Consider the following 27,506-nt stretch of genomic DNA (forward strand, 5'->3'; position numbering starts at 1 on the left):
TTGATCTATGAATTTAGTCTATAAATAGGATCTTTTACAACCTTAGAAAATACACCAATTAGAGATTAGAACTCGTAACACATTTAGAGAATTTTGTGTTTACGTTTTGTGGATTCTTTGTTTTCGGGTTTTCGGGGTTTAGTTTTTATCTCCATCTTTTGTACTCTTCGTTCTTTTGCCATTATAGTAAAATTATATTTGCCCGTGGTTTTTTATCCTCTTTGGAGGGGTTTTTTCACGTTAAATTTGTGTGTTCAATTTCTCAATTTATTCTGCTATTTTCTTGTTCGTTACTTAATCGGGTTAAAATCCTAACAGTCAATCTTTAAGAGCCAATGAAGACAGTAAGAAGAATGCACGAAGTGAACGTTGTTGCTCGGAAAAAGCCTCTGATAGAAAGAACCTGTTACTCCGGCTATGAAATAGGGCCTCCCATTGAATGAAGGAACAGATTTGAACACAGTGTTGAAATCGTTTTGGGGAAGATCATTAAGGAACATTTGAAGCTCAGGCGATTCACAGTGTGCTTCTCGGTAAATCCTAGTGACGATATCCACAATTTCACATGTAGGGAAGAACGTGTTAGGACCGGAAGCACAACCCAAATCAGCCACCTTAATACAAGGAACAGGAACCATCTTGCTCAACATGTCTTTGATGGTACATATCCTCTAGGAATGGCCTTGTCTTCAATTGTACTTTTTTCTGAAAAAAAAACAAAAAGAAAAACTAGTGAACAAATTTGTTTGATGGAAATACATACATACATACATAAAATAATGGAAGAGATGGAGGAAGATACTTGTAGTGAGGAATTATTGGCATAGCTAATTTGTTTGTCAGTGGCATTGGTGCAATGCACATTTGCTGATGATGCCTTGCCATGGCCATTGCCTGCCTATACTGATCTTATATAAAGGCGACTGATCTGTATGAAAATGGGGTGGTTGTTTATGTGTGAAACTTTTTAGTACTTTAATCAATGTTCCTGTTCCCATATCTCGATTATAATGGCAGATTGATTTGATTTTGTTTTCTGGCTGAGATCCTCTCCCTACTTTCCCAAATAAGCATATAACAAGTATACTATTATTTTAGTCTTATATGTTTCAACCACTTGATCTACCGAAACTATTATTTAATTTTTGAACTAACAAGTACAATGATAATAAAATAATAGTAGCTGATTCATTAAGTTATTTAGGGAAATGGTGCGTGAACTGGGAAGGCTGGTTTTCTAGATCTTTGATGGATAGGGAGAAGGAGATGTGTAAAGATTTGGTTGATAAGGTGATTGGAACAGTGTTGATTTCGGAAATAGAGGATAGATTGTGTTGGTCCAATGATAAACTCGGGATGTTCTCGGTTAAAAGATGTTCGAATTTATTGATAATGGACGCGAACGTTAATTTTGCTTGTGGTAAAGTTTGGAATATTAAGGTCCCCCTAGAGTTCGTAGCTTTCTTTGAATGTTAGCTATCGACAGAATTCCGTCTATGGAATTTCTGTCTAAAAGAGGTGTGAACATTCAAAATTTTTCGATATTTTGCTCTTGGTGCTAAAGAGAGTCGATGGTTTTGTGGAATACTTTTCATTGTGTTACAATGTGAAATTGGATGAGAGTAAGAAAAGGTTATGGCTGATTTCTATTGCTGCAGCATGCTGGACAATTTGGATTGCAAGAAATGGGCTGGTTTTTGATGGAAGGAGAGTGAATATGGCTAATTTGGTATTTCAATCTAAGATGAGGGCATTGTTGTGGATTAGATCAAACCATAATGAAATCATGTTGCAGGAGAAGTTTTGGTGGTTAACTCCACAAAGATGTTGTGTGGTGTCTCACAAATCCAATGCTGTTGTTTCCTTTTGGAGACTACCTCCTTGTGGTTGGTTAAAATTCAATGTATGTGGTATAGCGAAAGAGGACAAGGCTAGAGGTGGAGGAATATTGAGAGATATGGAGGGGATTGCAAGAGAGATTTTCTCTGGTGCTGTTGGTACAAATGTTGCTGAGGAAGTTGAGATTGGAGCGGTGAAGTTTGCTCTCGAAGCTGAGATTTTCTCTGGTTATTAAAGTAAGTTCCTCGGTGGTGTTTTCTTGGTGTATCAATAAGGAATTGAAACTTTGGACGCTTCATGTAACTTTTTCAGATATTGAAACTTCTAAGTGTAAGATCAGATCCATTGTCTTCTCTTTGGCAAATAGGAATGGAAATGACATGGCGTTCTCTTTGGCGTTGGCTGGTGTGAATAGGCCACATGTGTTTAAAGCATGGTGGTGATTTTGGCTTAGATTAGTGTTTTCTTGTTGCTGGAATTATGTTTTTTGTTTATCTGTTGTAATTTTCTTGTTTGAATAGTGTTCTGTTCTTTTTCTGACTACAGAGTAACTTGAATGAAGCAAAAAAAAAAAAGATAATTATAAACAATATATGTCCAAATAATTATAATCAGAATCAAATATTATAGAGTATAATAATATTTTCATCTGAAGTCAAATTAACATGATTTTAATTAAAGTCGAATTTAAAATATCAAGACTTAATTATAAGAATTTAGTATTTTTTGTTTGATTTGAAAATTTTAAATTTAATTGTTGATATTGTTAATGAGTTTATTTTTATTTTATAACTCGGACACTATATGAAACAAGATTGCTAGAAATAATTTGAGTTAGATATTTGTAAATTTTTAAATTATCAAAATTCAAATCTTCAAATCTATCTAAAATTTTGAATTCATTTATTACCTTATTAATATTATTGTATAAATCTAAATCCGAATTGAATACTATTCTTTTATCATTTATTTAAATCCATAAAAAAAATTCAAAGTTGTTTTTATCATTTTTCGAATAACCAAAGCAACAAAAATCTGAATTCAAATGGGCTAAAATTCTTTTTATTTAGATAATTAAAATTATAAGCATTTTGACATCTGAATCTGCATCTATTATACAATCAGGTGATAGATATTGAAGTACAATCCTTTCTCCTTTCCTGATCTCTAACATTCAAAGTCGATATGGTTACTGCATCTCAGAACAGAAGGCATAGTATGCGAAACAAAAGGCTAAGTAACCACTTCAACTCTGCCTAATGTCGATCGGCGAATCCTCCCTGATTAACGTTTTGGCTGGAGATTGTGCTTTGATGGCCATCTTTGCCGTTTTGATTGCATGGCTCTCTGAAGATTTGGATCGGGTGCTCGTATTTTCACAGTAATCGAAGACTGATCGTTGTTTTGGTTTCTCAAGGGACGTCTTCTTTGGACCTGTCGTTTTCTTTCTGTTGTTTTTATTTGGCTCCACGTGCTTTTGTAGGGTTCCCAAGACGTCCCCGTATTAATAATTATCACCTGCTTTTCTTCGAACAATATCTCTCTCAGAAAAATTGTCATAATTTGAGAGTAAAAATATGATTTTATAGAATTAAAACATGATACATTGTTTAATAGGCGGATGAATTATTTTATAATATATTTTAAAAATAAATTGATAAATATATTTATCAAATTACTATAAATAATTTTTAAAAAGTATTAAATTATGTTAAAAATTAAATATAGAGATAAAATCTCAAATTTAAGCGCAATTTAAGAATTAAAATTAAAATTTAATTTTTTTTTATAATTATAAAAAGTGAAGAAATCGAAATTCATCATCGAAGTACCAAATTATGTTAAAAGTTAAATATAAAAATTAAATCTTAAATTTGAGCATTGTATAAACTTGAAGCTAAAATTTGGACATTATTTTATAAATAAAGTAAAAGGATTGTAATTACAATTGATCCATATTTAGTTTATAACTGAGCATATTTCAACGACTAAAATTGAAATTATACTATTTTTTAAAACTCTAAAAAAATAAAAAGAAATAAGTATGATATGATATTAAATTATTGAAAAAATTGACAATCCAACTGACAGATTATGTTAGAATCTAACTGATAAAGATGTTGTCTTATTCCTCTAGTAAGCCATGCATGCACTTACAAATTATAGTTCTCTATCTTAGCATACCTTTTCGTGTCCCAAATCATGGGATTTAATTTACAGTAAGAAATCTTAATTTGTCTCAAATAATTACATCGAGATTGTATTTACGTTAATATCGACATTCAAGGTAAATAAATATTAAAAAAAACACATTTCAAAAATTAATAAAAATTCATAATTTAAAAAAGAGAAAGGAAAACAAGTACCACAACAATATTTAAATAAAAAAACCCATAAATCCGCTCTTTTATTCTTTTGAATGAAAAATCTACAAAATTAATACATATGCATGATACATATGATGGTATAATATAAAGATAAATATATAAATTTGGTTGCATATATGAGGTAAATTATTGGACCAACTATTTCATAGTGATTGAAACAACAATAGTAACCATTTTTGTCTTCTCATACGACAAATGCTCACCCACATGTTGAGCATATCTTTATGGTATCTCCAAAATGACTAACAATCAAAGATTCTGCAATTGCTCGTATGCAATTTGCAACATTTCGTCCACTTTTACTATTTTCAAACACGAAATTTTCATTACAGATATCGTCTTCAAAATCCCAATTCATTTTAAAAGTCTCTAATTCATTAAGAGCAAAAGACCCTTCCGTTTCGATGATTTTTCTCACTTCTTCTTTGCAGGGGTGATAATAAGGAACATTGAATGAATCCACATCAGATTCACACACCAATCCCTGCCGATCAGATAGCGTCAATTATGTTTGCAGCTATGATAAATGCGACACAATAGTTTATGTATCAATACAATTAAGTGAAAGGAAACAAAAAAAACAAAAAAAAACAATTAACCTCGGCCATCAAGTCGAGGAGCGATTTTGTGAATAAACCCCATATAGCACAACAGTCTTTGCTTGTGGGATCAGTAATGCTTCTACCAACGAAGGTAAGCAGCATTCGTCCTCCGGTTATCATTTCTTCGGAACGAAAACGTAAAAAACTCGAGAAATCATTTCGAAATTGCTCAAAATAAGCTTTGGATACATTAGGAGGGTTCGACTTTGCTATGTATACATTCCTCTTGTTCTCAACTTCTCCTGGTACCTAAAAATTATTCATAATCATATAGTTATTGTTAATGCTAACGTTTCTCTATAGGACATTAGGGATGACAAAACAGGTATCATTAGATGAATTCCAAAATTATCTTCTCTAAATGAAGTGGATTTATGTGTATATATTTGCCAACCTTTGAGAGCCAATGAAGACTGTAAGAAGAATGTACGAAGTGAATGCTGTTGGTCGGAAAAATCCTCTGATAGAAAGAACCTGCTACTCCGGCTATGAAGCAAGGCCTCCCATTGAATGAAGGAACAGATTTGAACACAGTGTTGAAATCGTTTTGGGGAAGATCATTGAGGAACACTTGAAGCTCAGGCGATTCACAGTGCGCTTCTTGGCAAATCCTAGTGACGATATCCACAATTTCACATGTAGGGAAGAACGTGTTAGGACCCGTAGCACAACCCAAATCAGCCACCTTAATACAAGGAACAGGAACCATCTTGCTCAACATGGCTTTGATGATATCCTCTAGGAATGGCCTTGTCTTCAATAGCACTTTTTTCTGAAAAAACAAAAAGAAAACTATAGTCACCAATTTCTTTTAAAGTGTGTGTGTGTATATATATATATATATAACCAAGTATTGGACATAGGGAAGAGATGGAGGAAAATACTTGTACGTAGTGAGGAATTCTTAGCATAGCTAATTTGTTTATCAGTGGCATTGGTGCAATGAACATTTGCAGATGATGTCATAGCAATAAACATTGTTTGCTGGATGTGGATATAGAGTCTTCCAGTCTATACTGGTCTTATACAAAGGCAAGTGATCTGTGTGAAAATGTTATGCAAAGGCCAGAGGGGAATTAGGTCATACACATATCATAGATTCTTATTGATTCTAAGCCAAATTGACATATTTATGTACTTTACACGTGTTAATTGGATATCATAAGAAATTAAAAAAGGGTTTGTGAATTTAGAGAAATTAATTTGAAGTATTGACTATATCGTAAAGGTATGAAAAATGTTGGGTAGAAGTATGAAAAATTAAAAATAGAAAATGACTAAATTAGATAGATGGAAAAAGAGGAAAAAGCTAAAAATAGAGCTGTGAATGAGATTGAAATGGTACGTGTGATTATTAGATTTTCTAACTAAATATTATTAATAATTTAAAATAAAAATTTTAAATAGACTTTTAATACATAGAAAGATGTAGAAAAAAAATGTCATCCATCATCATCTTCATCTTGTCTCCCACCTAATTTTCACTTTTTTCTTTTTGGCCCTTTTCTACTAATTTTCAAGAGTTCAAACTTTAAATTTCTTCCCTAGAGAAGTTTCTTGTAAAGTTAGCTAGAATACATAATTGAGCAGAGAGAAAGGAGAAGTTAGGGATTTGAGAAAGGATAAGATAATGTGATAAGTTTTTTGGAAAGATTTTATATTTATTTCATTAAAAATGCATCAAGTTAGTATCAAGACATGTATCGATGCCACTTTCTTAAAGTTCTATTCGTCAAGAGTCATAATGAACTTTGAGGATACAGTGAAGCCCAATGACTGTCTACATTTTGTACAAATGAAAACAATCCACTAGCACTAAGCCAAACGTAACAAGGATATCAATTTTTATAAAAAATTTTGTAATAATTCATTATAGAACAATCTAAAAATATAAAAGATGGTGGGAGAATAAAAAAAACTTTGTTTCTACGTTTCTTTTTTGGATGTGTCATACAAATACAATTCAACTCCTATTTATAAAAGGTCTCATATCTCTTCACAAGGACGTAACTACCCAAACGGATAGTCATATCTTTAGTAATAAACATAATTATTAAATAGATATCTACTTGAATAATTATAATTATTTATTAATAATCAAGTTAAGTAACTTTTGAATTTAAAAGACATAACTCATTACTATAAATAGTAACAACTTTCAATTTTATAAAATTACATTAAAATATAAGAATACATTAAAATTTTCTAAAATCAAAGCTTGATCTCTAAACTCATATGCTTCAAGGTTTGGTAAAATTGTATCTATGTGAACCTCGATATTTATGAGTATTGAGCTAAATAGGTATAAAAAAAACATTTCAAAAATTAATAAAAACTTCATAATTTGGAAAAGAAAAAAAAAGAGAGAGAGAAAGAAAACAAATACAACAACAATATTTAAAAAAAAAACTCATCTTTTGACGAAAAAAATTGTTAGTATTGATGAAAAATCTATAAAATAAAATTCATTTTTTATTCGTTTAAATAAAAAAAAATTGGACAAAACTTATACATATCCATGATACATGTCCAACTATTTCATAGTCATTGAAACAACAATAGTAACATAGTACTTTGTCTTCTCACACGACAAATGCTCACCCACATGTTGTGCAAATCTTGAGAACAGATCATCAATTATGGCCTCTCCAAAATGACTAGCAATCATAGATTCAGTAATTGCTCGTATGCAATTTGCAACATTTCGCCCGCTTCTACTCTTTTCGAAATTTTCGTTGAAAACATCGTCTTCGAAGTCCCAATTCATTTCAAAAATCTCTAATTTGTCGAGAGCAAAAGACCTTTCTTTTTCGATAATTTCTCTCATTTCTTCTTCGCAAGGGTAATAGTAAGGTACATTGAATGAATCTATATCAGATTCACGCACCAATCCCTGCCAACCAAATAGCACCGGTTATGTTTGCAATTATGATAATGTCGATAGTAATGTATATATATCGATGTATTTAAGCGAAAGGAAACAACAAACATAATGTACCTTAGCCACCAAGTCGAGGAGTGATTTGGTGAACAAATCCCATATGGCACAACAGTCTTTGCTTGTGGGATCAGTACTGCTCCTACCAATGAAGGTAAGCAACATTCGTCCCTCAGTTATCATTTCTTCGGAACGAAAGTGTAAAAATCTCGAGAAATCATTTCGAAATTGCCCTGAATAAGCTTTGGATACATTAGGAGGGCTCGACTTTGCTATGTATAAATTTCCCTTGTTATCCTCAACTCCTCTTGGTACCTAAAATTCATTCACAATCATATAATTATAGACAATGCTAACGTGGCTATATATGTAATTAGGGACGGCAAAACACAAACAGTCCAATCAAGCTAAAAATAATCTGCTAGTGAATTTTAAAATAAATAAATGCAAGGTGAGGTGGATTTATTTTTTGATAATAGATATAAAGTGATTATGGTAATCTCGTTTCGTCCCGCTCACAATATAAAATTATTATTTTACCTTTATATGTATAAATATTAAAAGGAGACAAAAAGTAAAATGCATTATAGAAAATTTTTCATATGCTTCGTGTTTTTAAAAAACATATATATTTAAATATTTGGTTGCTTTTTAAAAAATAAAAATATTAAAAATATTTAGCAAAAATCAAATTAAGGCGAAGCAGGGTAGAATGGGGTAAGGGTGAGCAATTTTCGATTTTAAATACAAAATATCAACCCATTAGATCTTTTTAGTTTCGGTTTAGTCAGGTGGACTGCTTTTATCTTTGTTTGATTGGTTAATTCAATCAGTTATTGGTTTTTGAATTCCATATCAAAAACAACTAAGAAACCAATTTATTTAATATTAGTTTAAAATTATTTATATTTATAATATGTAATAGATATATAACTTTATAAACCCAATCCAGTTACTTAAGGTTGGTTAATCGAGAAAATCGACCAAACTAACCAAATCAAAGTCGGTTTTGTGTGGTCAACTTTCTCAATTGAATTTAATCGAGTCGATTTTCTTATGTTAAAGTCAATTAAGTCAGATTGAAAAAAAAACCAGCCAAACTGACTAATTCAATTAATTGCTTGCCTTTAGAATGGGACTTATGTATCTAACACCTATAAAGATAATAGTAATATTCAATATTATAAATCAATAGTAAACGAGACTAATAATAGAGTAGAATATACCAACTATAAAAAAGTGATAGATTTGACAACATTTAACCCGGGGTTTGCCTTCCCTATATTATATCCAATTACATTAATTATATATACTAACCTTTGAGAGCCAATGAAGACTGTAAGAAGAATGCACGAAATGAATGCTCTTGCTCGGAAATAGCCTTTGATAAAAGGAACCTGCAACTCCGGCAATGAAACAAGGCTTCCCATTGAATGCAGGAATTGATTTAAACACAGTATTGAAGTCGTTTTGGGGAAGATCATTAAGGAACACTTGAAGCTCAGGCGATTCCCAATGTGCTTGTCGGCAAACACTAGCGATGATATCCATAACTTCACATGTCGGGAAGAACGTGTTTGGACCCGAAGCACAACCCAAATCAGCCACCTTAATACAAGGAACGTGAACCATCTTGCTCAACATGTCTTTGATGGTGTCCTCTAGGAATGGCCTTGTCTTCAATTGTACTTTTTTCTGAAAAAAAAAACAAAAACAAAAACCTGTAAACAATTTTGTTTAAAGGATATATGTATATATATACATACATGTATATAAATATTGTTGAAGGGACGATTCTTTCGGAAAAATTTTTTAAAGTATTGTAAGTTAGGCAGTCAATTGATCTCCCAATAATGTTGGGTATTGTCTCCCAATGGAGATTTTGTCCTTCGTATTGTGCCATAAGCGGGTGCGACTTATAGAGCTGAGAGTGTCTTGGTTGGTGAACTTCCAAAACTCACTGGACTCCCCCCTTGTTTACAAGTCAAATTATTTACATTACTATCATCACGCCCTATACAAACACTTATCCCATGAGTCTTACAAATCTACCAACCGAGGCACTCCTGATTACGTGAACTAGGCTCTTCGAGCAACCACTCAAGGTATGCTAACTCTCAACTGAGTTTATTGAGAGATTGACCGACTTCTTAACGGAAGACACTTAAAAATTTCTTTCCAAGGCTTCTATGCTTAACATATATAAAACTAGTATGGAAGAGATAGAGAAAGATACTTGAAGTGAGGAATTATTGGCATAGCTAATTTCTTTGTCTGTGGCATTGGTGCAATAAACATTTGCAGATGATGCCGGAGCCATAGTCATTACTTGCTGGATCTGGATGTCTCCCAATCTGTATTGATCTTATATAAAGACGAGTGATCTGTGCGAAAATGTGATGCAGAGGCCAGAGGGGCATTAGGTCATACACAGATCATGGGTTCTTGTCTATATGTGAGAATCTTTAATACTTCAATCAATGATTCTGTTCCCTGATCCCGCACATTCTAGGATAATGTGAAAATAAACAGTTGCTGGCCCGGATCCTCTCGCCACTTTCCCAAATAAGTATATTAACAATAGGCTTATAACAAGAGCACTATTTTTTTATTAAGATATGTTTCAACCACTTCCTCTATTTGGATGCTTATTATTTTATAATTTTTTATTCATAGAAATAAGTTTAGAATTGCAATTTTTTTATGGATGTTGGTTGAAGATTTTTATTTGGTGGGGTTTTCAGTGGAAAACAGTTTATTGCTATGCTGAATTTTACTCGCTATGCTTTAACGTGTGTAGCGACGTAAAATTTTCGCTTTCGATCGCTAATTGAGGTGGCTTATTGGAAATTTGAAAACCGACTTTTGTTTTTTATTTAAAAAGAGAGTTGCCACCGATCTTTTTCTAAGTGTGATCGGACACCTAATAAATCATCTTTTTTTTAAAAAAAAAATTTATTCTTGAACAAAAATGAAGGCCAAATTTGGGTCTACGTGAAAAACAGAGTAAAGTAAGGTTCGGGAATCGGTTACGCTCGAGGAAGGTATTAGCACCCTCGCAATGCCCAAAATTGGTATCTCGTAAAACACGCGTTGTCTTGATTCTCAAAAATACGAGTTCAATTTAAATTTTAATCATGATCCGACCAAAACACGAGAATTTTTTATAATTTCGATCTCTTTTTGAAAAGGACGTTCCTTTTTAACATGAGCCGATGATATTCACCCAACATAGCGATGAAATCAACAACTTAATGTTAAACCGGCACGTTACCTTATTTATTGAAATTAATTTAAAGACATGAATGAAGATATTTCTAGATAAAAAAATAAAAGTAAAAAAACTAAAATTGATGTTGTACTATGGTATGAACTACTAATGCTAAATTCGGAACGGACAAATATTAATAAAAAGTTAAGAATATGCAAAACAGATAATATATAAAACATTAACAATATACATGCAATAGTAATAGTATAAAACAATAATAATGCATATGGTATTAAACATGATAGTAATAGCATTAAACACGAAAAAAAACCATGAATATATATAAACATATAATAATAATAAATGAAGTGACGTAAATATAATATTAAAAACGCTAATATTGCTAGATATATACATATATATTAAAGTATATACGTAATAATAGGAATGAAAAATGTACGCATAATAATACTAAATATATACATACTAAATATACATATACATAATATATATAAAATGAACATATACAATATATATTAGGAATACTAATAACATAGAAAATATATATTTATATATATACTAATAATAATAATAATAATAATAGTAATAATAAAAGGATGTATGTACACCAGATAATACATAATATTAAAATAGAATAATGAGTGGCAATAGTGAAAACAATAAGTATAGTAATGAATAATATGATATACGAAAATAATACTATATAAAAAGTATATATATATACATACAATAAAATAGATGTACTAACATTAATAATAAATATAATAGGAATAAAAATAAATAAAATAATAATACATACATAATATGGTATAAATATATATAATAGTATTTAAGAACATATACATAAGATGATATAAAATACATACGTGGAATGGTATAAGAAATATATAACTAATGGCATTAAAAATATATACATAATATATATAAAATACATATAATATATACATATATTAGAAATGATAATAAAAACAAATATTAACACACTAAATAAGTACGTACATGCATATCTATGTACTAATAATATTAATAATAAATATAATAATAAAAATATATATGCATAAAAAAACGAAACATTAAAAAACTAAATATAATATAACAATAATGATAATAATATAAAAATAATAGTGATAATAGTACTATATATAACATGAATAATATTTAAAGTTGAATGAAATAGAAAAATAATAAAAAATTCAGGATAAATACGAAAAATAAATGAAAAAAGACTAAAATTGGATTAAAATCAAAGTTTTGGGGCGAATTTAAAATAAAAGATAAATAAAAGGATCCATTTGAACGCGCGTACAACTGCAGGGGGCTAAATAAGAAATTTACCCGAACCCTTAAAATGACGTCGTTGAAGGGAGGACCAAATCGCAAAGAGCGATAAATTTTAGGGCCAAATTAAAAGCAAAAAAAAACCTGATTGTAAATGCATGAAAAAGCAGAAGGGCTAAGTGCGAAAATAGCCCTTCCGTTTAAAAAACACACGGATCCTAATTGGAGCGGGTCGGGTCAATCCGACCCAGGGCCAAAACGGCACCGTTTTCTTTTAAATGGGGGGGACCAAAACGCACCGTTTTGGTCCCTATAAAAGACAAATTTAAAAAAAAATATTTGAATGGGGAGAAGAAAAAAAAAAGAGGGAGAGAAAAGGGAGAGGGGGAGGGAAGAGAATTCCGGCCATGGGCCGGTCATCGGTCCGATTGCCGGACCGTCGCCGGCCCCGGCGCAGGCCACCATGCACGGTGGCCGAAAAAGGTAATTTTTTCCCATTTTTTTAATTATTTGTTTTATATTTTTTATATGTTTTAGTATATGTATGTGGGAAAATAGGCCCAAAACGAAATTAAAATAGGATAAAAAATAAATCACCTTAAGTTTTTAAGCTTTCGATTTCTGAGATTTTTAGTTTGTATTTGATGCTATCTACGTTCTTTGATCTTATTGAATCCACTGTTCTTGGTTTTAATCTGCTAGTATGGATAAAAAACAAAGAAAAATCCTTTGTATTGATAGAAAAATCCCTCCTCTAAATTGTTTGTACATTCGGCTTTTATAGCCTGTTTTCTAATTCTTTTTTATTGTTTTTACTGTCTCTTCCCATTTACTGCTTGCAGGTACCACGGGCGGTGGAGGTGACCGATGGGACGGTGCTGCAGGGATGTCAGAGGCAAGTGGGGGTTAGGTCGGTGGCTGGTAGCTTTAGGGTTTTGTTTTTTCTTATTTTTTTATTTTGGGCATTGGGCTGATTGGGCTAGGATTAGGTATTGGGCTTAGTTGTTTTATTTGGGGTTTAGTATGTATTGGATATTGGGTTTTGTAATTTTACTGTGTTTGGGTAATTTGTCTTGGGTCCAAGCCCGGGCAAATATTGGGCTATATAATGTGAATTTGAAAGGTTTCATAAAATGCCTGTTATTGGTTTCGGCGTCTTGACGGTTAGTATGGCTGGCACGAAATGATTTGTATTCGACAAAACTTCGAGGACAATTGATATGTTGTTTAATCCCAAAATGAGATCTTTGATGTGAACAAGGGTAGTGCATGATGACATTTAATTTTCGGAGGGTTCATGGTGGTTTTGTCTTGCAAAATGTAGGCCTTCGAGAAATAAAGTCAACAAGGCTGTTATTCATTGGGTTCCATCTCCCCACAGGTGGTCGAAGTTTATCGTCGCAGAGGTAGCTGAGGATGAAGCTGATGCGGTGGAGTGTTGTGAGACGAGAAAGGAATGGTGGCTTGTTCATTATTTTCTGTGTTGCTTGATGCCGTTGAGCCTGAAATAGCAGAGGAGTTCTAGGACATGGTCGTTGTGGAATCTTTTAGTAGGTATTGATCGTTATATTATCCAGTTGGTTAGAGTTCATTTCGCATTTGTTCATTGGCAAGGTAATAGTATGGATGCTTCTTTGGCAATGGTGAGTTATTTAAAATTTGGTGGCGAAATGTTTTTTCTTTGTTATTAGCTGTTCGCACAGGTGGTGGATGTCTAAGATTATCTGGGAGTTTTTTAATATCTTTTCATTAATATATTCTTATTGACTGAGTGAAAAAAAATTGTGTTAATTTTTTTTACTCATTATAAATTTGGGATTTTTTTAAAGGAATTTAATTTTTTTATTTTTATTTAAAAATATAAATTAATTGTTAACACTCTTAATTTTTTAAAATTAAATTCAGGCTAAATATATACATGGTAATCAAACAAGTATTTATTTATTCCAAAATGATATATCAGTGAATTTAATAGAAAATTTTAATTGTATTTGCATTGTTATTTGAAACACTTTTTGTATTTGCATTGTTGACAAATTATTGAACCTTATTTTTTATTGTACTAATAATGTGGATGATATCTAGTCCATTAATGGAGATCATATTACTTGGGGAAATATATTCGGAAGATTGGATCAAATTGGATCACCCCATTTTTTAATCCCTTGGATCGAGGATATTTAATTGAGTTGGAACACTGCATTCTTAGTTACCAAGAGTCCATGGTTACCTTGTCATTATTATATTGTATTTGGCTTATCTTAATGATGTTTTATATGGATTAAAATAGGTCTTTTTATGTTAGCAAGTTTTGAAATATTCTATATAATTGAAGGACTTGTATAAGTTATCCTACTAAAAGATATAGCACTTAATTTGTTCAAGTGAGGAACTTTATGCTGTGAGTGCATTTTTATAGTTTTTTTTTTGTATTATGATTTTACTTGTTGAATTTACAATGGTGAATTTAGTAGTGAGAGCATCATTTTTCAAAGTATAAAAGTGAGGAAATTGTAAAAAGTGTGTGACAGATTTAGGATAACTTATTGTAAATATTGAAGATAGTTAAATATATATCACTGAGCTAAACTCCACATACGTAAGAAAACTAAGCCTTGTGTGGCCTGCTTATTTTCTGTTTCATGTAATACTTAGAACGAATACCCACAGTCGCAGCGAACCCTACCAAGCACATAGCTTACAAGTCGACAATTGTTTTAAAGCTTCAAAAATATCCTTCTACCAACACCAATCGGGATTTGAAACAATACAAGTCTTACTGAAGTAAAAAATTATATAAATGTGAGATTTATTTTTATACATTATTATTCTATAATTTTACATATAATCAACAAATCTTTTGAAAAATAAGAGAATTATTTTGTACACTGCTAGCGAGACTTCACAAATAGGGTTAAGAGATTGATAAGTATCTTATATTAGTATAATAAAGTATTAAAAAAATATACATGTCAATGCAATTAATAAAAATATTGTTTCTAACCAAATCTAATTTTTTTGACACAATGCCTAGGACTATCTATAACCCGTCCTCAACCTACAAATAGAAGAATAATGCACTTCAGCACATTCGAACCTATGTCCTTGTCAATGACCATGCCAATCGAGTTAAGACTCAATTGATATTAATAAAAGTATTATTAAATATAAATTTTAAAAAATTAAAAGTAATAAATTATTGCTTTTTTGGATCTATCAATATATTACACGATAATCTATAGATTTTATACTATTGGATCTAACATTGGAACTATCAACAATATCACGAAATATTCTCTAACTAAATTTTGTGTATTTTATCCAATTTGCTATAATTTAAGGTCTGATGAGAAATTTCATTATTTAGATTTATATATTATAAAATCTCGTAAAGATTAAGAATATTAATTAAAGTACATAAAAAATAGATATGGCGGCAAAACAAAATGTACAACCAATACAATATTTATAACAAGTTGACTGAAATTCTTAATTAGTGGCAATGGCATGTGTGAATATTCCAACTTATATGATGCATTTTCAACAAAATGCGGTTTTTAGTAGGAGTCAAAGTTAGAAAATTCATTTACGGGTTGAAATAAAATTTATATTTTTACAACAGTAAAAATATAATTTTATCATTTAAATAGCCTATATTTTATAATTTTTAAAAGATTAAATTAATTTTTATCATTTTTAGGGAGTAAAATATAGTTTTACCTTAATTAATTTAATTTTTTTTAATTTAAATGAAAAAAATTTCATTTAGGGGGGTTAGGTCCCTACCAACCCCCAAAATATGCCCCTGCTAGTAGAGGGAAAAATCATTGGATAAGTTGGTTCAACTTAGCCAATATGAAAGGGGAGGAGGTAAAGGTTTTTCTTTTTTAAGGATTCGGACACTAAATTAATTTTATTGCTAAAATCATTAAAAATTTAAATCTAATAATGTTAGTACTTAATTTTTATCAAATCAATGTTAAATTTTGAATTAAAAAGTTAACACGGTTACTTTTAAGTATCAAAATATATAACTTTTATCAATTATAAGTATTAAATTGAACCAAAATATAATACAAATACCACATTAGAAAAAAGTGTCAAACTCGTGTACCAAATTATATATTAAGCTTAAAATAAACTTTAAAATACTTGTATGATTATTTTTCTTCCTTTTCTTAAACAAGAGAGTGACATTCCATAAAAATTTCTACGAGTGTAACGTAATTTTAAAATATTACTATTTATTGATTATTTGTGTTTTGAGAGGTACTTTAGTACTAAAATGCTTGTTATATACTTTTATTTTATTATTTCAAAATGTCATATAATATAAGGTGAATATATACACTCAAAAGATATATAAGGAAGAGTATGTTAACACCCATCAATTTGTTACCTTTATGAACCTCATGATGCTCCAATCAATCATATTACATCGCCTCCAAAAGTACTTCTAGTTGATTCTACCACCCGTATCTATGGAGTGGAGTACTTGAAGATTAAGACCCACACTTTTTAATTCTTTTTAATTGATAAGTGTCAAAAGTAACATATTTTAACCTCATTTTTAATGCATTTTGGGTGATTAAGTGGTATTAATTGTGAACTATATACTTCTAATCCTTTATATTCATGTTTTGATGCTTAATAGAGCATTTGAAAGCAATACAAGTGAAAAAGGTGAAAATTAGAACATTGGAGCATTCTGGAAGCTGTACACATGTAGCAAATTTTCACACAGGGCAATCCATACAGTTGTGTGTCCAAGGTGTGTCGATCTCAAAAACTATGTGTGCTAATGGTTGAAAGTTGCGATTTTTAGAGTTTTTAACACTTTAAGAGGATATAAATAGGAAAATAAAAGGGAAGAGAGGCAACCACCAAGGGAGAGCACGAAAATTACCTTTAGAACACCATTGATGCTAATTTTCAAGCAATTTTCCACCAATATTCAAGAGTTCAAGTTGATTTTCAAGAAAGCTATCATGGATTTCTTTTATTCTAGTGGTTATATTGTATTTTTGGTGTTTACTCTTGCCAATATAAACTAATTCTCTTAAGGAGAGATGAACCCTAGGATGGATTCTATTGTTTAATTTTTTTTATGCAATAAAATATTAGTCTCTTAATTTTCAATTATGAATGATTTATTATTCATGGATTAATAATTTTAGAGTGTTAATCCATATTTAATGTGCATAAGTCTGAGGTTGAATAGACCTTTCTTGTGATTAGATCTTGCATAATTGAATGGAATTGCATGCAATCCTAAAATAGGACAACATAAATCTATCGGATTAGAGTCAAATCTAATAAGATGACCCATAGAATGAATTAATGTGATAATAATGATTTTAATTAGAAAGAAATTTTAATTAATCAACCTAGAGTTAGTTGCTCTTATGTTCAAAAAAGATGTTAGCATATATTAGGGATTTCTATGGATCAAAGAGCTAAGAAAATAAATTGCATAAATTATATTGAGAATTATAGATGAAATCTAGGCAGATTCTTACGTATGTACTGCTTTGTTACTTGGTTAATACTTTATTGCTTTTGTGTTTCATTCTTTGGTGCATTCCTTATTTAATTTAGCTAGTTTGATTTAATTTTAATCAATCTTTTGAATTATTAGGTTAAATAATAGAAATGTGGTAATTACTAGTAATTGTAGTCCTCGAGGGAACGATATCTATGCTCACTATAGTTACACTGTTAATTGATAAGTGCACTTAGTTTAGTGGACATAAAGTATTATGAGATATATAATAAAGTGAGACTTTAATTGAATCGTAAAATATAATGTTGAAAATTATATTGTTTGCTAGGAGAAGTGATTGTATGAAACTGTGCTTCCATGTCATCTTTATCCCCTTTTCAATAGGACAATGACAAGTTAGATTTTTCCTCTTAATTTTTAGGTTTTTCCTTCTGAAAAAATTCAAATCCAACTAAAAATGCTAAAAATTAGGAGGAAAAAATCTGATTTGTCATTCTCCAATTGAAAAAGGATAAAGATGACGTGAAATCACAGTTTCATACAATCATTTCTCTGTTTGTTTGTGGTTTGTGGGGCAATGATTTACTTGTGTTAGTGGTGCGTGAATTGTGATTACTTAAAAGTTCTTGGCCAATATACTAAAAAAGCCATTAAACGACTAAACTTTATTTAGAAAAGTCCCTAACTTATGATTTTTACTCATAAAAGCCCTCTATTTTTTTTCGCTCAGTAAAAGAGTACATAAGCACCTAGTCAGGCAACACTGACAAATGCCACAAAGCTTTTACAATCAGATCATACCCAAACAGCTGGACACATCACCTAAACCAGAAACATCAAGAAACATTACTCAATTCCAAAAAACCTATAACAGTATCTGATCAAAACATATCAGCAGTAACAAACCTCCAGTAGCGTCTTCCTTTGCATACCTGTCACCGTGAGAACGGACCTTGAAAAGCTCATAATATTCATAAACCAAACTCACCACCAAGCCTTAAACAAACAAGGTCTACTCATACCAGTAGAAGCTAAGGCATCTGCCATTTCATTTCCACCCTCCTCAGCAAAAGAAAATGTTAACTTTCCAGCACAGGCCCTCCTTCTATCAATTTTTGCAAAAACAGAATATTGCGACCAAGGTCTACTTGATTTCTCTAAGATCCAATTAAAAACCTTCCTCGACCCCATCTCAATAATTAGAGAGCATGAATCCTTCCATCCTATGTCATTAAAAACATCCATAGCTATGGTAATTGCTTCCAATTCAGCAGACTCCGTATCACAAGCAACACTCGGACCCGAGAATAGAGCTCTAACAATACCTTCCTCGTCTCTCATTACCCCTCCAACACCAGATTCACCCTCAAGAGCAGCACCACTTACATTAAATTTCAAGCCTCCAAGTGGAGGAGAGCGCCAGCCGGCTGACCCTGAATTAGATAATTCACATCTATACGGACATAACCACCATAATCTCTCTTGAAACCTGCACTCTTCAGTAGCAGCCCTTACCCATAGTAAAGCCCTCATTTTGGAATGGAAAATCAAAGTGTCCATTGTCAACACTTTATTATCAAATACAATCTCATTTCTTGCTAACCAAATCGACCAACAAGATGCAGCGATTGAAGTTAGCCACAAACTTTTACAAGAACCAATAATCTTCGCCTTGAAACATAGCATATAAAATTCCTCAAAGTTGCTAACCGCTAACCAGTCGATGTCCCATCAGTTGAATATTCTCTTCCAGAATCCTGCAATAAAATTACAATTAAAAAATACATGATCCGCCCTCTCCAACTCCCTATTGCACCACGGGCACACGTTCAAGCTGTCATGAATCTTCACCCCCCTTTTAATTAGAAAATCTTTCATAGAAACTCTATCAATGGCCAATAACCAAAGAAAATTCCGCACCCGTGGAGGAACTTTTAGCTTCCATATTTTATCGAAGACAAAGACTGGCCCCTCCCCCTCACCCTCACTCAGAATATTAAAGTAAAAATATTTTGAACTTTAGGCTCTTACCTTAATTTCCTATTAATCCAATAGAAATTCTATACACTTTAACATCAACATGAAATTCAAGTTATTTTTATTTTAATATTAAAATCAATGGATTCTGTCGAGCTAACACTCGCTTGACATATTAAATATATTTTAATTGCTACTTATATTGTCTTTGATCTATTTTAGTAGTGTCCATAAAACTAGAGGTGAGTAAAATTTGATTCGATTCGAAAAATTTGATAAAAAAATTAAATTTTGAATTAAATAGTTCGAGTTAATCGAGTTATTTGGATCAACTTGAATATGAATTACAAAATTTGTGTTATCCGAAAATCTGAATAAGAAAAGACAAAACTACGTCGTTTTGATACATGTTTACCCATTAAGAACCATTATATTGTTTACGTAGTTAAATAATCTTATACTTCGTCTACTACTTAAATAATCGGTTCATGTAAATGTAACATTGAGTATAAATAATAGGATTTGTTAACTCGACTAAACTTGATCCGAATTTTTTTTACTTGATTCGATTCGATTGGAAAAAATTTCAAATTGAATTCAGGATTCATAAACTTGACTAACTCGAATTTTTTTTACTCGATTGAATTCTCACACCTACATAAAACATTATAACACTTAGCACATTTTTTTTCCCACCATATAGCTTATTAATACAACATTTAAAACGTAAAACTACTAGGCAACTATTCCACATTTTCCTACGTAAAATTAAGTGTACCATTTAATCTTATGTTGTTAGTTAAAAGAGTAAACAATCCTACATTATTTAAGAACAAACTGCAAATGGATTATAAATTTATATAGACCCATATCTTACCTCACTTAAGAAAATTAAGAAAACGAGACTTGAGTCTATATAAAGACCTGCTTTGTAAGTTTTATTTTCATAAGAGGTGACATCAAAAATAATAATAAATGTATAAATAAATAATATTGGGGGCAAAAAACATTCTAGCTGAAAGTGTTTTTCTACAAATCCTTAGAAGCATTTTCGTTATTTCGTCTAAATCCGTAATTTTTTTGAAAAAAAATGATCTGATAATTTTTTTTAATTTCAATAATTTTAAGTAATTCAGTCGCTTCTTTCTTCGGACTTAAAGAAAACATTATAAGTAAACAAATAAATTTTGATCTAAGAAAAAGAAAAGGCCTTAAAAAGCTTTTTGCACGGCGAAATAATTCTTCTTCTTCTTCTATTTTCAAAAGCTCGGTTGCTAAGAAGATATACCAATCATCATTTACTCAAATTTATCGCTTCATCGTTAAAACGATGAATGAAAAATTAACAAGAAAAACATTAAATGGAAAAAAAAAGAAGGAAATTAAAGAGAAAAGTACCTTTAAAGAAAGCAGTTTAACGCCTGGTGATGAAAGAAGGCGTGTTGGTTTTGAGGGAGTGGAGTGGAGCGAAGGCGGGTTTTGAAATAGAGGAGTGGTGGATTTGAGGCGTTATGGTAAGATGCTACGTGTTGGGAAGCAAGACCAGAATCAGTGGGGATGGGGGTCTTTTCCCTTTTTTCTTATTCTGATGATTCTTGCTTTCATATCATCATCTCTTTTCTTCTTGGTATCTCCCAAACACCTGGTACAATCATAAGGACTTCATAGCTGAATGAAAGGTGTTGACGACGACTAAATGTAACACTCATCACTCGATTCAATCGTCGAGTTTGAGTTACGAGATGATATAATCGTTCCTAGAATAAATATAAACAATTAACCTTTAAATTAAATATAAATCATATAATCGTAGTCAATTCAATTTATAATCACCAAATACGACTTTTCACGGGTACATATGCTCTGGAATCAACCTGGAATTTAATAAAGACTAATTTGTAACATTTTCAAAATTCTCGATCAAGCATAAGTTAATTCATACACTATTTGTTACATACCAAGTCTTCTATACCACTCAACATTTTCCACAAACATCACACATATCATATGAATTAGAAAGTGACCATTTTTCGACTTGTGCGTGTCATCCTTGTGCAGGGACATGCTAATCTTTTCTATATCGTTCCAATTTTATTGGACGTTAAAAAATATTTAAGTTCAAGTTCAATTTAACTCGGCTAGATTAAACTTTAATAACAATATTTTTTATTTAAATTTAGATACAAATATATATTAAAAGGAATTTTTTACACATTTTTTAGTTATATAATAGTAAATCGAACCATTTGCTTCAAGCCAGCGCGAAGTAGAAAATATCAAACTCAAGCTTGGCTCAAAAATAGGCCAGGTTGGATCAGTCTAATCAAGCGGTTCGGTTCATCTTGAGTCAAGTTTGAGCTTATATTTTTTAATTTTAGATCTAACCTTTGGGCGATCCAAAACAGGTTGGACTCGGATTTAGAGATTATTATTTTGAACCAACACCTCTAGATACAACCAAATACATTTAGGTTTGATGCTGATTATAGTCCATGTACTTTTTGTGCATCTAAAGTTTAGTCTTTCTACTCTTTTAATTGCTACTTATTGTCTTTGATCTATTTTAGTAGCGTCCATAAAACATTATAGCACTTGCACATTTTTTTTCTACCATATAGTTTATTAATACAACACTTAATACATAAAACTACTAGGCAACTATTCCACATTTTCCTACCATTAATTATTAACTTCCCTAGTTAACACTAGTCTAATAAGTACGTTTTACGTTGATTTCGCCGGCCAGCTATCAGGCAGTTGGTCGGTCTTTAGAACTTGTTACGATACCAAAAAACACCTTTGCTACCACCACCACCACCACCAACGTCAGGCTCAACGTAAAGGCACTCTTTTGCCTCCCTCCACATTGCCTTGTAAATCGGTGTCCCGTCGAAAGGATAATACTTGCCGAGTATTGGTTTGATTGCTTTAGTGGCCTCCATTGCATGATAATGTGGCATCGTTGAGAAGAGGTGATGAGCAACATGCGTATCGGTGATGTTATGGAACACTTTGTTCAACACCCCGAAATCTCGATCCATCGTCGACAATGCTCCTCGCAACCAATCCCATTCGGACGAGTCATAATGCGGCAATGCCGAGTGAGTATGTTGCAAGTAGGTGATCAACACAAGGAAGGCATTCACAATAAGTAGAGGCACCCCATAAGTGCATAAAAGCCAAGCCAGCCCTTTTGTTGCAGCAATCTTATAAAGTACATAAATTACCGCAAATATACCAGTATCGGAGATGTAAACTTGTAGCCTCTCGCGATCGGAGTAAATGGGGCCATAAGGGTTATAGTGGGAAGCTAATCGATCATAGTATCGACCCGAAACGTTGAAGGCTAAGTACATAGGCCAACCAAGAGTCAATGTGACTACAAGAGATAGAACTCGACCGGGTGGATTGTTTAAGTATTTCGCAAAGCATGATAATTTAGACTTGGGTTTGGGCACGAATACTTCGTCACGCTCCATGGAACCGGTGTTCGAGTGGTGACGGCGGTGACTGATTTTCCACGAGAAGTACGGGACTAAAAGGGCGGAATGAAGGATCAACCCGACGGTGTCGTCAACCCATTGGTAGTCACTGAAAGCGTGGTGACCGCACTCGTGTGCGATGACCCAAACACCGGTGAGGATGCAACCTTGGAGAACCCAATAGACAGGCCAAGCAATGTAGGAAAAGGGTTGTGGGAGAAAGTGAAAATATGATGTTGCAATGTAGTAAAAGAGAGAGGCTAAGCATAGGTCATGGACCACGTAGGAGAAGGATCGAAGGAGGGAGCGGCGAAAACAGTGGGGCGGAATGGCTTGCTTGATCTGACCGAGCGTAAACGGAGGCTTCTCGATCGGAACTCGATTGACCGAGCCTCGTTTTTCCTCCTTTTTACCGTCAACTAGCATCCTACCACCGGCACCCATTTTGCAGGCTGGACATGCAAGAAGCAAAACTAATTACAATAACTTTTTTTTTTTAAATTAAGCAACCATTTATTAGATATAAACCATAAATTTGAAGCAATTTTCGTGTTGGAAAGTATTTTTTCTGAATTCTTTAAGCAATTTTTAAAAGAAAATAGAGAGAGAAAAATGGAAGAAAAGGCCAAAATTATATTTAATTCTGTCTCAAGATTCAAGGTAGTTTTGAGAGAAACAAGCCACTCGAAAATACTGGCAAAAGGTGACTTCTTCGGTGCATGCAGGAACCTCATCATATATGAAATAAATAAAGGTTAAAATGTACTATAACTTCCTATATTTTTTGAAAATTGTACTTTCCAAAATTTAATTTTAACTATTAATATTGTAATTTTTAGTTAAATTTAGTGAAATGTAATTAAGAAAGTGTTAATAAACTTAAATCTAAAAAAGTAGAGAAATCCCTATACTCTTTGAAAATTTAAAATTAAGCCTTTCTATTTTTTAGATATTGAAATCAAGTGCAAGTGTTAACTTTGTTTTTTTTTTTAATTTGATGATGTAAAATTTTGAAATAAAGAAATACTCAATTACTAATAATAATCTAAATTTAATAAAATAATTTTAATAATGTTAAAAATTTAACGTAGATTTTAAAAAGATTAAATTCTAAAAACTAAAAGGATTAAATTTTAAATTTACGAAAAATATGAAGATTTATTGCATATTTTACCAAAAACAAATCACAAGTTCTTGCTTTAAAAATGTTCAAAAATATATGAATAAACGATGAAGCTCTCTGGTATCTGGGATTTATAAAACTCTCAAAAATTGAAACCATGGCTTCTTTCTTCAGGCTTAAAAGAACAGTATAAGTAAACAAATAAATTTTGATCTAAGAAAAAAAAAAGCCTTAAAAAGCTTTTTGCATGCCGAAATTCTTCTTCTTCTTCTTCTTTCACTTGATATTAAAAAAAAATGCTAGTATTTTCAAAAGGTCAGTTACTAAGAAGATATACCAAACATCATTCACTCAAATTTATCACTTCAATGCAAAATTAACAAGAAAAACATGAAATGGAAAAAAAATGAAGGAAATTAAAGAGAAATGTACCTTTAAAGAAAGCAGTTTAACGCCAGCTGATGAAACACGAGGCAAAGAAGGCGTGTTGGTTTTGGGAGAGTGGAATGGAGCGGAGGGGGAGTTTAATCCAAGTGGTTTTGAAATAAATAGAGGAGTGGTGGATTTCAGGCGTTATGGTTAGATGCTACGTGTTGGGAAGCAAGGCCAGAATCAGTGGGGATGGGAGTCTTTTCTTTAATCACCCTTTTCCCTTTTTTCTGATTCTGATGATTCTCGCTTTCATCATCATCAGTAACCCCACCTCACCTCTCACCTCTTTTTGATATCTTCCGAACACCTGTTGCAACCACAGACACTTCATAGTGGAATGAAAGGTATTTCTCGGGAATAAATGAAACACTTCTCGCTTAATTTGATCAATCGGATTCATATTATACAATGTTATTATTGTTGTTGGAGTAAATATAAATAATTAATATTTAAATTAAAAATAAATCATACCATCATAGTTAATTCAATTCATAATCACTAAATACAACCTTTCACAGATGTTATATCAATATTTTTATTTAAATTTAAATTCAAATATATAGTAAAAGTAATTTTATTCTTTTAGTTGTTTAATAGTAAATCAACCTGGGTCAAGTCAACGTGAAGTTAAAAATATTAAACTCAAGCTTGGCTCAAAAATAAGTTAGGTTGGATCAGTTTAGTCAAGTAATTCAATTCATCTTGAGTCGAGTTTAAGTTTATATTCTTCAATTTTGAATCAACTCGATTTAATAAATGATGAAATTATATTATATTTATAAATTTTGTTATTAAATTTAAATATAAATAATTAAAATACTTTAAAGGAACCTTTGGCTGATCCAAAACGGGTTGGATTCGGATTTAGAAATTAATTTTTTGAACTAACACCTCTAATTATAACCAAACAAATTTAGCTAGTTCATGTACTCTTTATGCGTATAAAATTTAATCTTTTTCCTTCTTTTTTTTTCCTTCTTTTTGAAGTTACAATTCCATCACAATTACAATCAATATATTTGTACAACTACAATTGGAATTTGATCACTATAATGCGTAGAAAAAATTACAAGAAATTTATTTATGTTTGATTAAAATCGATCATTACAATGCACAAACAAACATATTGAACAAAAATTAAGAGCATCTCATGAATTACAAACTATTGCTTTTGAAGAGTTGTTCTTGAACAAAACTTGTTACTAAATAAGAATTATTTTGACCTGGTCTAAACCTAATTTATTCTCAATATAATTGTCTTTAGGTTTAATTCACGATTTAGTCCCTAAAGTATATTAATTTTTTTACTTTAGTACTTAAAATTTTTTATCCCAATTTGATACCTAAAGTATCAATTTCCTCTATTTTTGGTCCATTTTGTAACAGACGTTAAAAAAATCTGTTAGGAAACTTTGGCTAATGAAAAAACTCCATTTAGCATGTTTTGGTCAATGAAAAAATATTGCATGAAAATTAGGTTTATTTAAAATAAAAATATTAACTTTAAATTAAAAAAATAAAAGTATAAAATTAAATATTTAAATATTTAATATTTAATTTTTTTAGTATTATATATATTATATTGATTAAAAATGTAAAAAAAGCATATAATATATATAAAAAGTTAAAAAAATTATAAAATTTTGAAATATATAATTATAAATTTTAAAAATCCAAAATAATATATAAAAAGTATTTAAATTTTAAGTAATTGAAAAAAATGAAATTTATATGCCTTCTTACAATTTTAGAATTATATATTTTATAATTTTTTACAAATGTTTTACATTTTTTGTAATAATATTATTAATTTCAACTATTTTTTGTCAATTATTTTATTTTTTAAAATTTTATTTTTATAGATTTTTTTATAATTTATATATTTTTCTATATATTTTTTTATTTTTCTATTTTTTAATGTGTATATACATTTAATTAAATAAAATATTTTTTTACATAAAGACGACACATGACACTTTGTGATTGACTATAAGATTTTTTTTTAATGTCCGTCAAAAAAATGGAATTTGAGAGTATTTTAGGTATCAAATTGAGACAAAGAAAAGTTTATATGCCAAAGTCAAAAAATGAGTATACTTCCAGGGCCAAATTGTGAATTTAGCTTTGTTTTTAATAAAGGTTGTTTTGAATAATAGTTGTTCTATGGTGATACTTTTCTTGAAAGAGCTAATTTTGAATAATATCTCTTCTTTGAAAAAAAAAACACTATTATTCTAAACAAAGGTTGTTCTAAATATGGTTATTCTTGAAACACAGTTATTCTAAATAAGAACTGTTCTATTTGTTATCCTTAACAGGAGTTGTTCTCAAATGACATGTTCTAAACATGATTGATAGCTATTCTAAAAAATAAAAAATAAAAAAAAAATAGTTACTTCAAACAACAATTATTCTAAATAAGAGTTCTTCTTTCGAAAGGGAAATTAAGTGAAACAATGTTACTACTTGTTTGACTTAACTCTGTGATTATCTTTGGAAACACAATTTTCTAAAACATATTTTTATTTATCGTTGAGAAGAGATACAATAGGGTAAAAGTATCATGGAAGCCCCTATACAATGAGTCAGATTATATTTTGCTTCATCTACTAAAAACGGTAGATTAGTCATTGTGTGTTAGATCAAAGAGCAAATTGGTCATTTCTATTAAAAATTTCATCCATTTGTATTGTTTTGCTCTTTGATCTAACAT

At 30.9% G+C, this 27,506-nt stretch overlaps 4 protein-coding genes, 1 long non-coding RNA gene and 1 other non-coding gene across 6 annotated transcripts; 1 reads left to right on the top strand and 5 right to left on the bottom strand.

Moving 5' to 3' along the window:
• Positions 1–4,298: 4,298 nt before the first annotated feature.
• On the bottom strand, positions 4,299–5,594 carry LOC121203523 (probable methyltransferase TCM_000331). The gene is made up of 3 exons (XM_041085829.1): positions 5,223–5,594; positions 4,826–5,077; positions 4,299–4,710 (listed from the first exon to the last, which is right to left on the bottom strand). Exons 1-3 carry the CDS (start codon positions 5,547–5,549, stop codon positions 4,426–4,428), a joined length of 864 nt encoding a protein of 287 aa, XP_040941763.1. The 5' UTR covers positions 5,550–5,594; the 3' UTR covers positions 4,299–4,425.
• A 1,767-nt stretch (positions 5,595–7,361) lies between these two features.
• LOC121212367 (probable methyltransferase TCM_000331) lies at positions 7,362–10,192 on the bottom strand. Its single transcript, XM_041084843.1, has 4 exons — positions 10,003–10,192; positions 9,084–9,461; positions 7,827–8,081; positions 7,362–7,721 (listed from the first exon to the last, which is right to left on the bottom strand). Exons 1-4 carry the CDS (start codon positions 10,090–10,092, stop codon positions 7,362–7,364), a joined length of 1,083 nt encoding a protein of 360 aa, XP_040940777.1. The 5' UTR covers positions 10,093–10,192.
• A 2,425-nt stretch (positions 10,193–12,617) lies between these two features.
• Positions 12,618–13,917, top strand: LOC121212648 (uncharacterized). Its single transcript, XR_005907912.1, has 2 exons — positions 12,618–12,759; positions 13,119–13,917. It is a non-coding gene; the product is annotated as an uncharacterized lncRNA (long non-coding RNA).
• A 4,532-nt stretch (positions 13,918–18,449) lies between these two features.
• Positions 18,450–21,340, bottom strand: LOC107945428 (uncharacterized). The gene is made up of 2 exons (XM_041085830.1): positions 21,155–21,340; positions 18,450–19,536 (listed from the first exon to the last, which is right to left on the bottom strand). Exon 2 carries the CDS (start codon positions 19,463–19,465, stop codon positions 18,764–18,766), a length of 702 nt encoding a protein of 233 aa, XP_040941764.1. The 5' UTR covers positions 19,466–19,536; positions 21,155–21,340; the 3' UTR covers positions 18,450–18,763.
• A 428-nt stretch (positions 21,341–21,768) lies between these two features.
• On the bottom strand, positions 21,769–21,872 carry LOC121212932 (U6 spliceosomal RNA). Its single transcript, XR_005908304.1, has one exon. It is a non-coding gene; the product is annotated as a U6 spliceosomal RNA (small nuclear RNA).
• A 483-nt stretch (positions 21,873–22,355) lies between these two features.
• On the bottom strand, positions 22,356–24,952 carry LOC121212649 (delta(12)-acyl-lipid-desaturase). Its single transcript, XM_041085831.1, has 2 exons — positions 24,794–24,952; positions 22,356–23,690 (listed from the first exon to the last, which is right to left on the bottom strand). Exon 2 carries the CDS (start codon positions 23,680–23,682, stop codon positions 22,525–22,527), a length of 1,158 nt encoding a protein of 385 aa, XP_040941765.1. The 5' UTR covers positions 23,683–23,690; positions 24,794–24,952; the 3' UTR covers positions 22,356–22,524.
• Positions 24,953–27,506: the final 2,554 nt, after the last annotated feature.

The sequence above is a fragment of the Gossypium hirsutum genome, chromosome A13 (genome assembly GCF_007990345.1).
Source record: "Gossypium hirsutum isolate 1008001.06 chromosome A13, Gossypium_hirsutum_v2.1, whole genome shotgun sequence".
Lineage (NCBI taxonomy): Eukaryota > Viridiplantae > Streptophyta > Magnoliopsida > Malvales > Malvaceae > Gossypium > Gossypium hirsutum.

Coding starts and splice junctions, on each gene's coding strand:
- LOC121212367 (XM_041084843.1), bottom strand. CDS start 10,092: ATGACTATGGCTCCGGCATCATCTGCAAATGTTTATTGCACCAATGCC. Junction 9,462..10,002: donor CCAATAATTCCTCACTTCAA/GTATCTTTCTCT, acceptor TTTTTTTTTCAG/AAAAAAGTACAATTGAAGAC. Junction 7,722..7,826: donor TCCTCGACTTGGTGGCTAAG/GTACATTATGTT, acceptor TTTGGTTGGCAG/GGATTGGTGCGTGAATCTGA.
- LOC121212649 (XM_041085831.1), bottom strand. CDS start 23,682: ATGGGTGCCGGTGGTAGGATGCTAGTTGACGGTAAAAAGGAGGAAAAA.
- LOC107945428 (XM_041085830.1), bottom strand. CDS start 19,465: ATGCTATGTTTCAAGGCGAAGATTATTGGTTCTTGTAAAAGTTTGTGG.
- LOC121203523 (XM_041085829.1), bottom strand. CDS start 5,549: ATGTTGAGCAAGATGGTTCCTGTTCCTTGTATTAAGGTGGCTGATTTG. Junction 5,078..5,222: donor GTCTTCATTGGCTCTCAAAG/GTTGGCAAATAT, acceptor AATAATTTTTAG/GTACCAGGAGAAGTTGAGAA. Junction 4,711..4,825: donor TCCTCGACTTGATGGCCGAG/GTTAATTGTTTT, acceptor TCTGATCGGCAG/GGATTGGTGTGTGAATCTGA.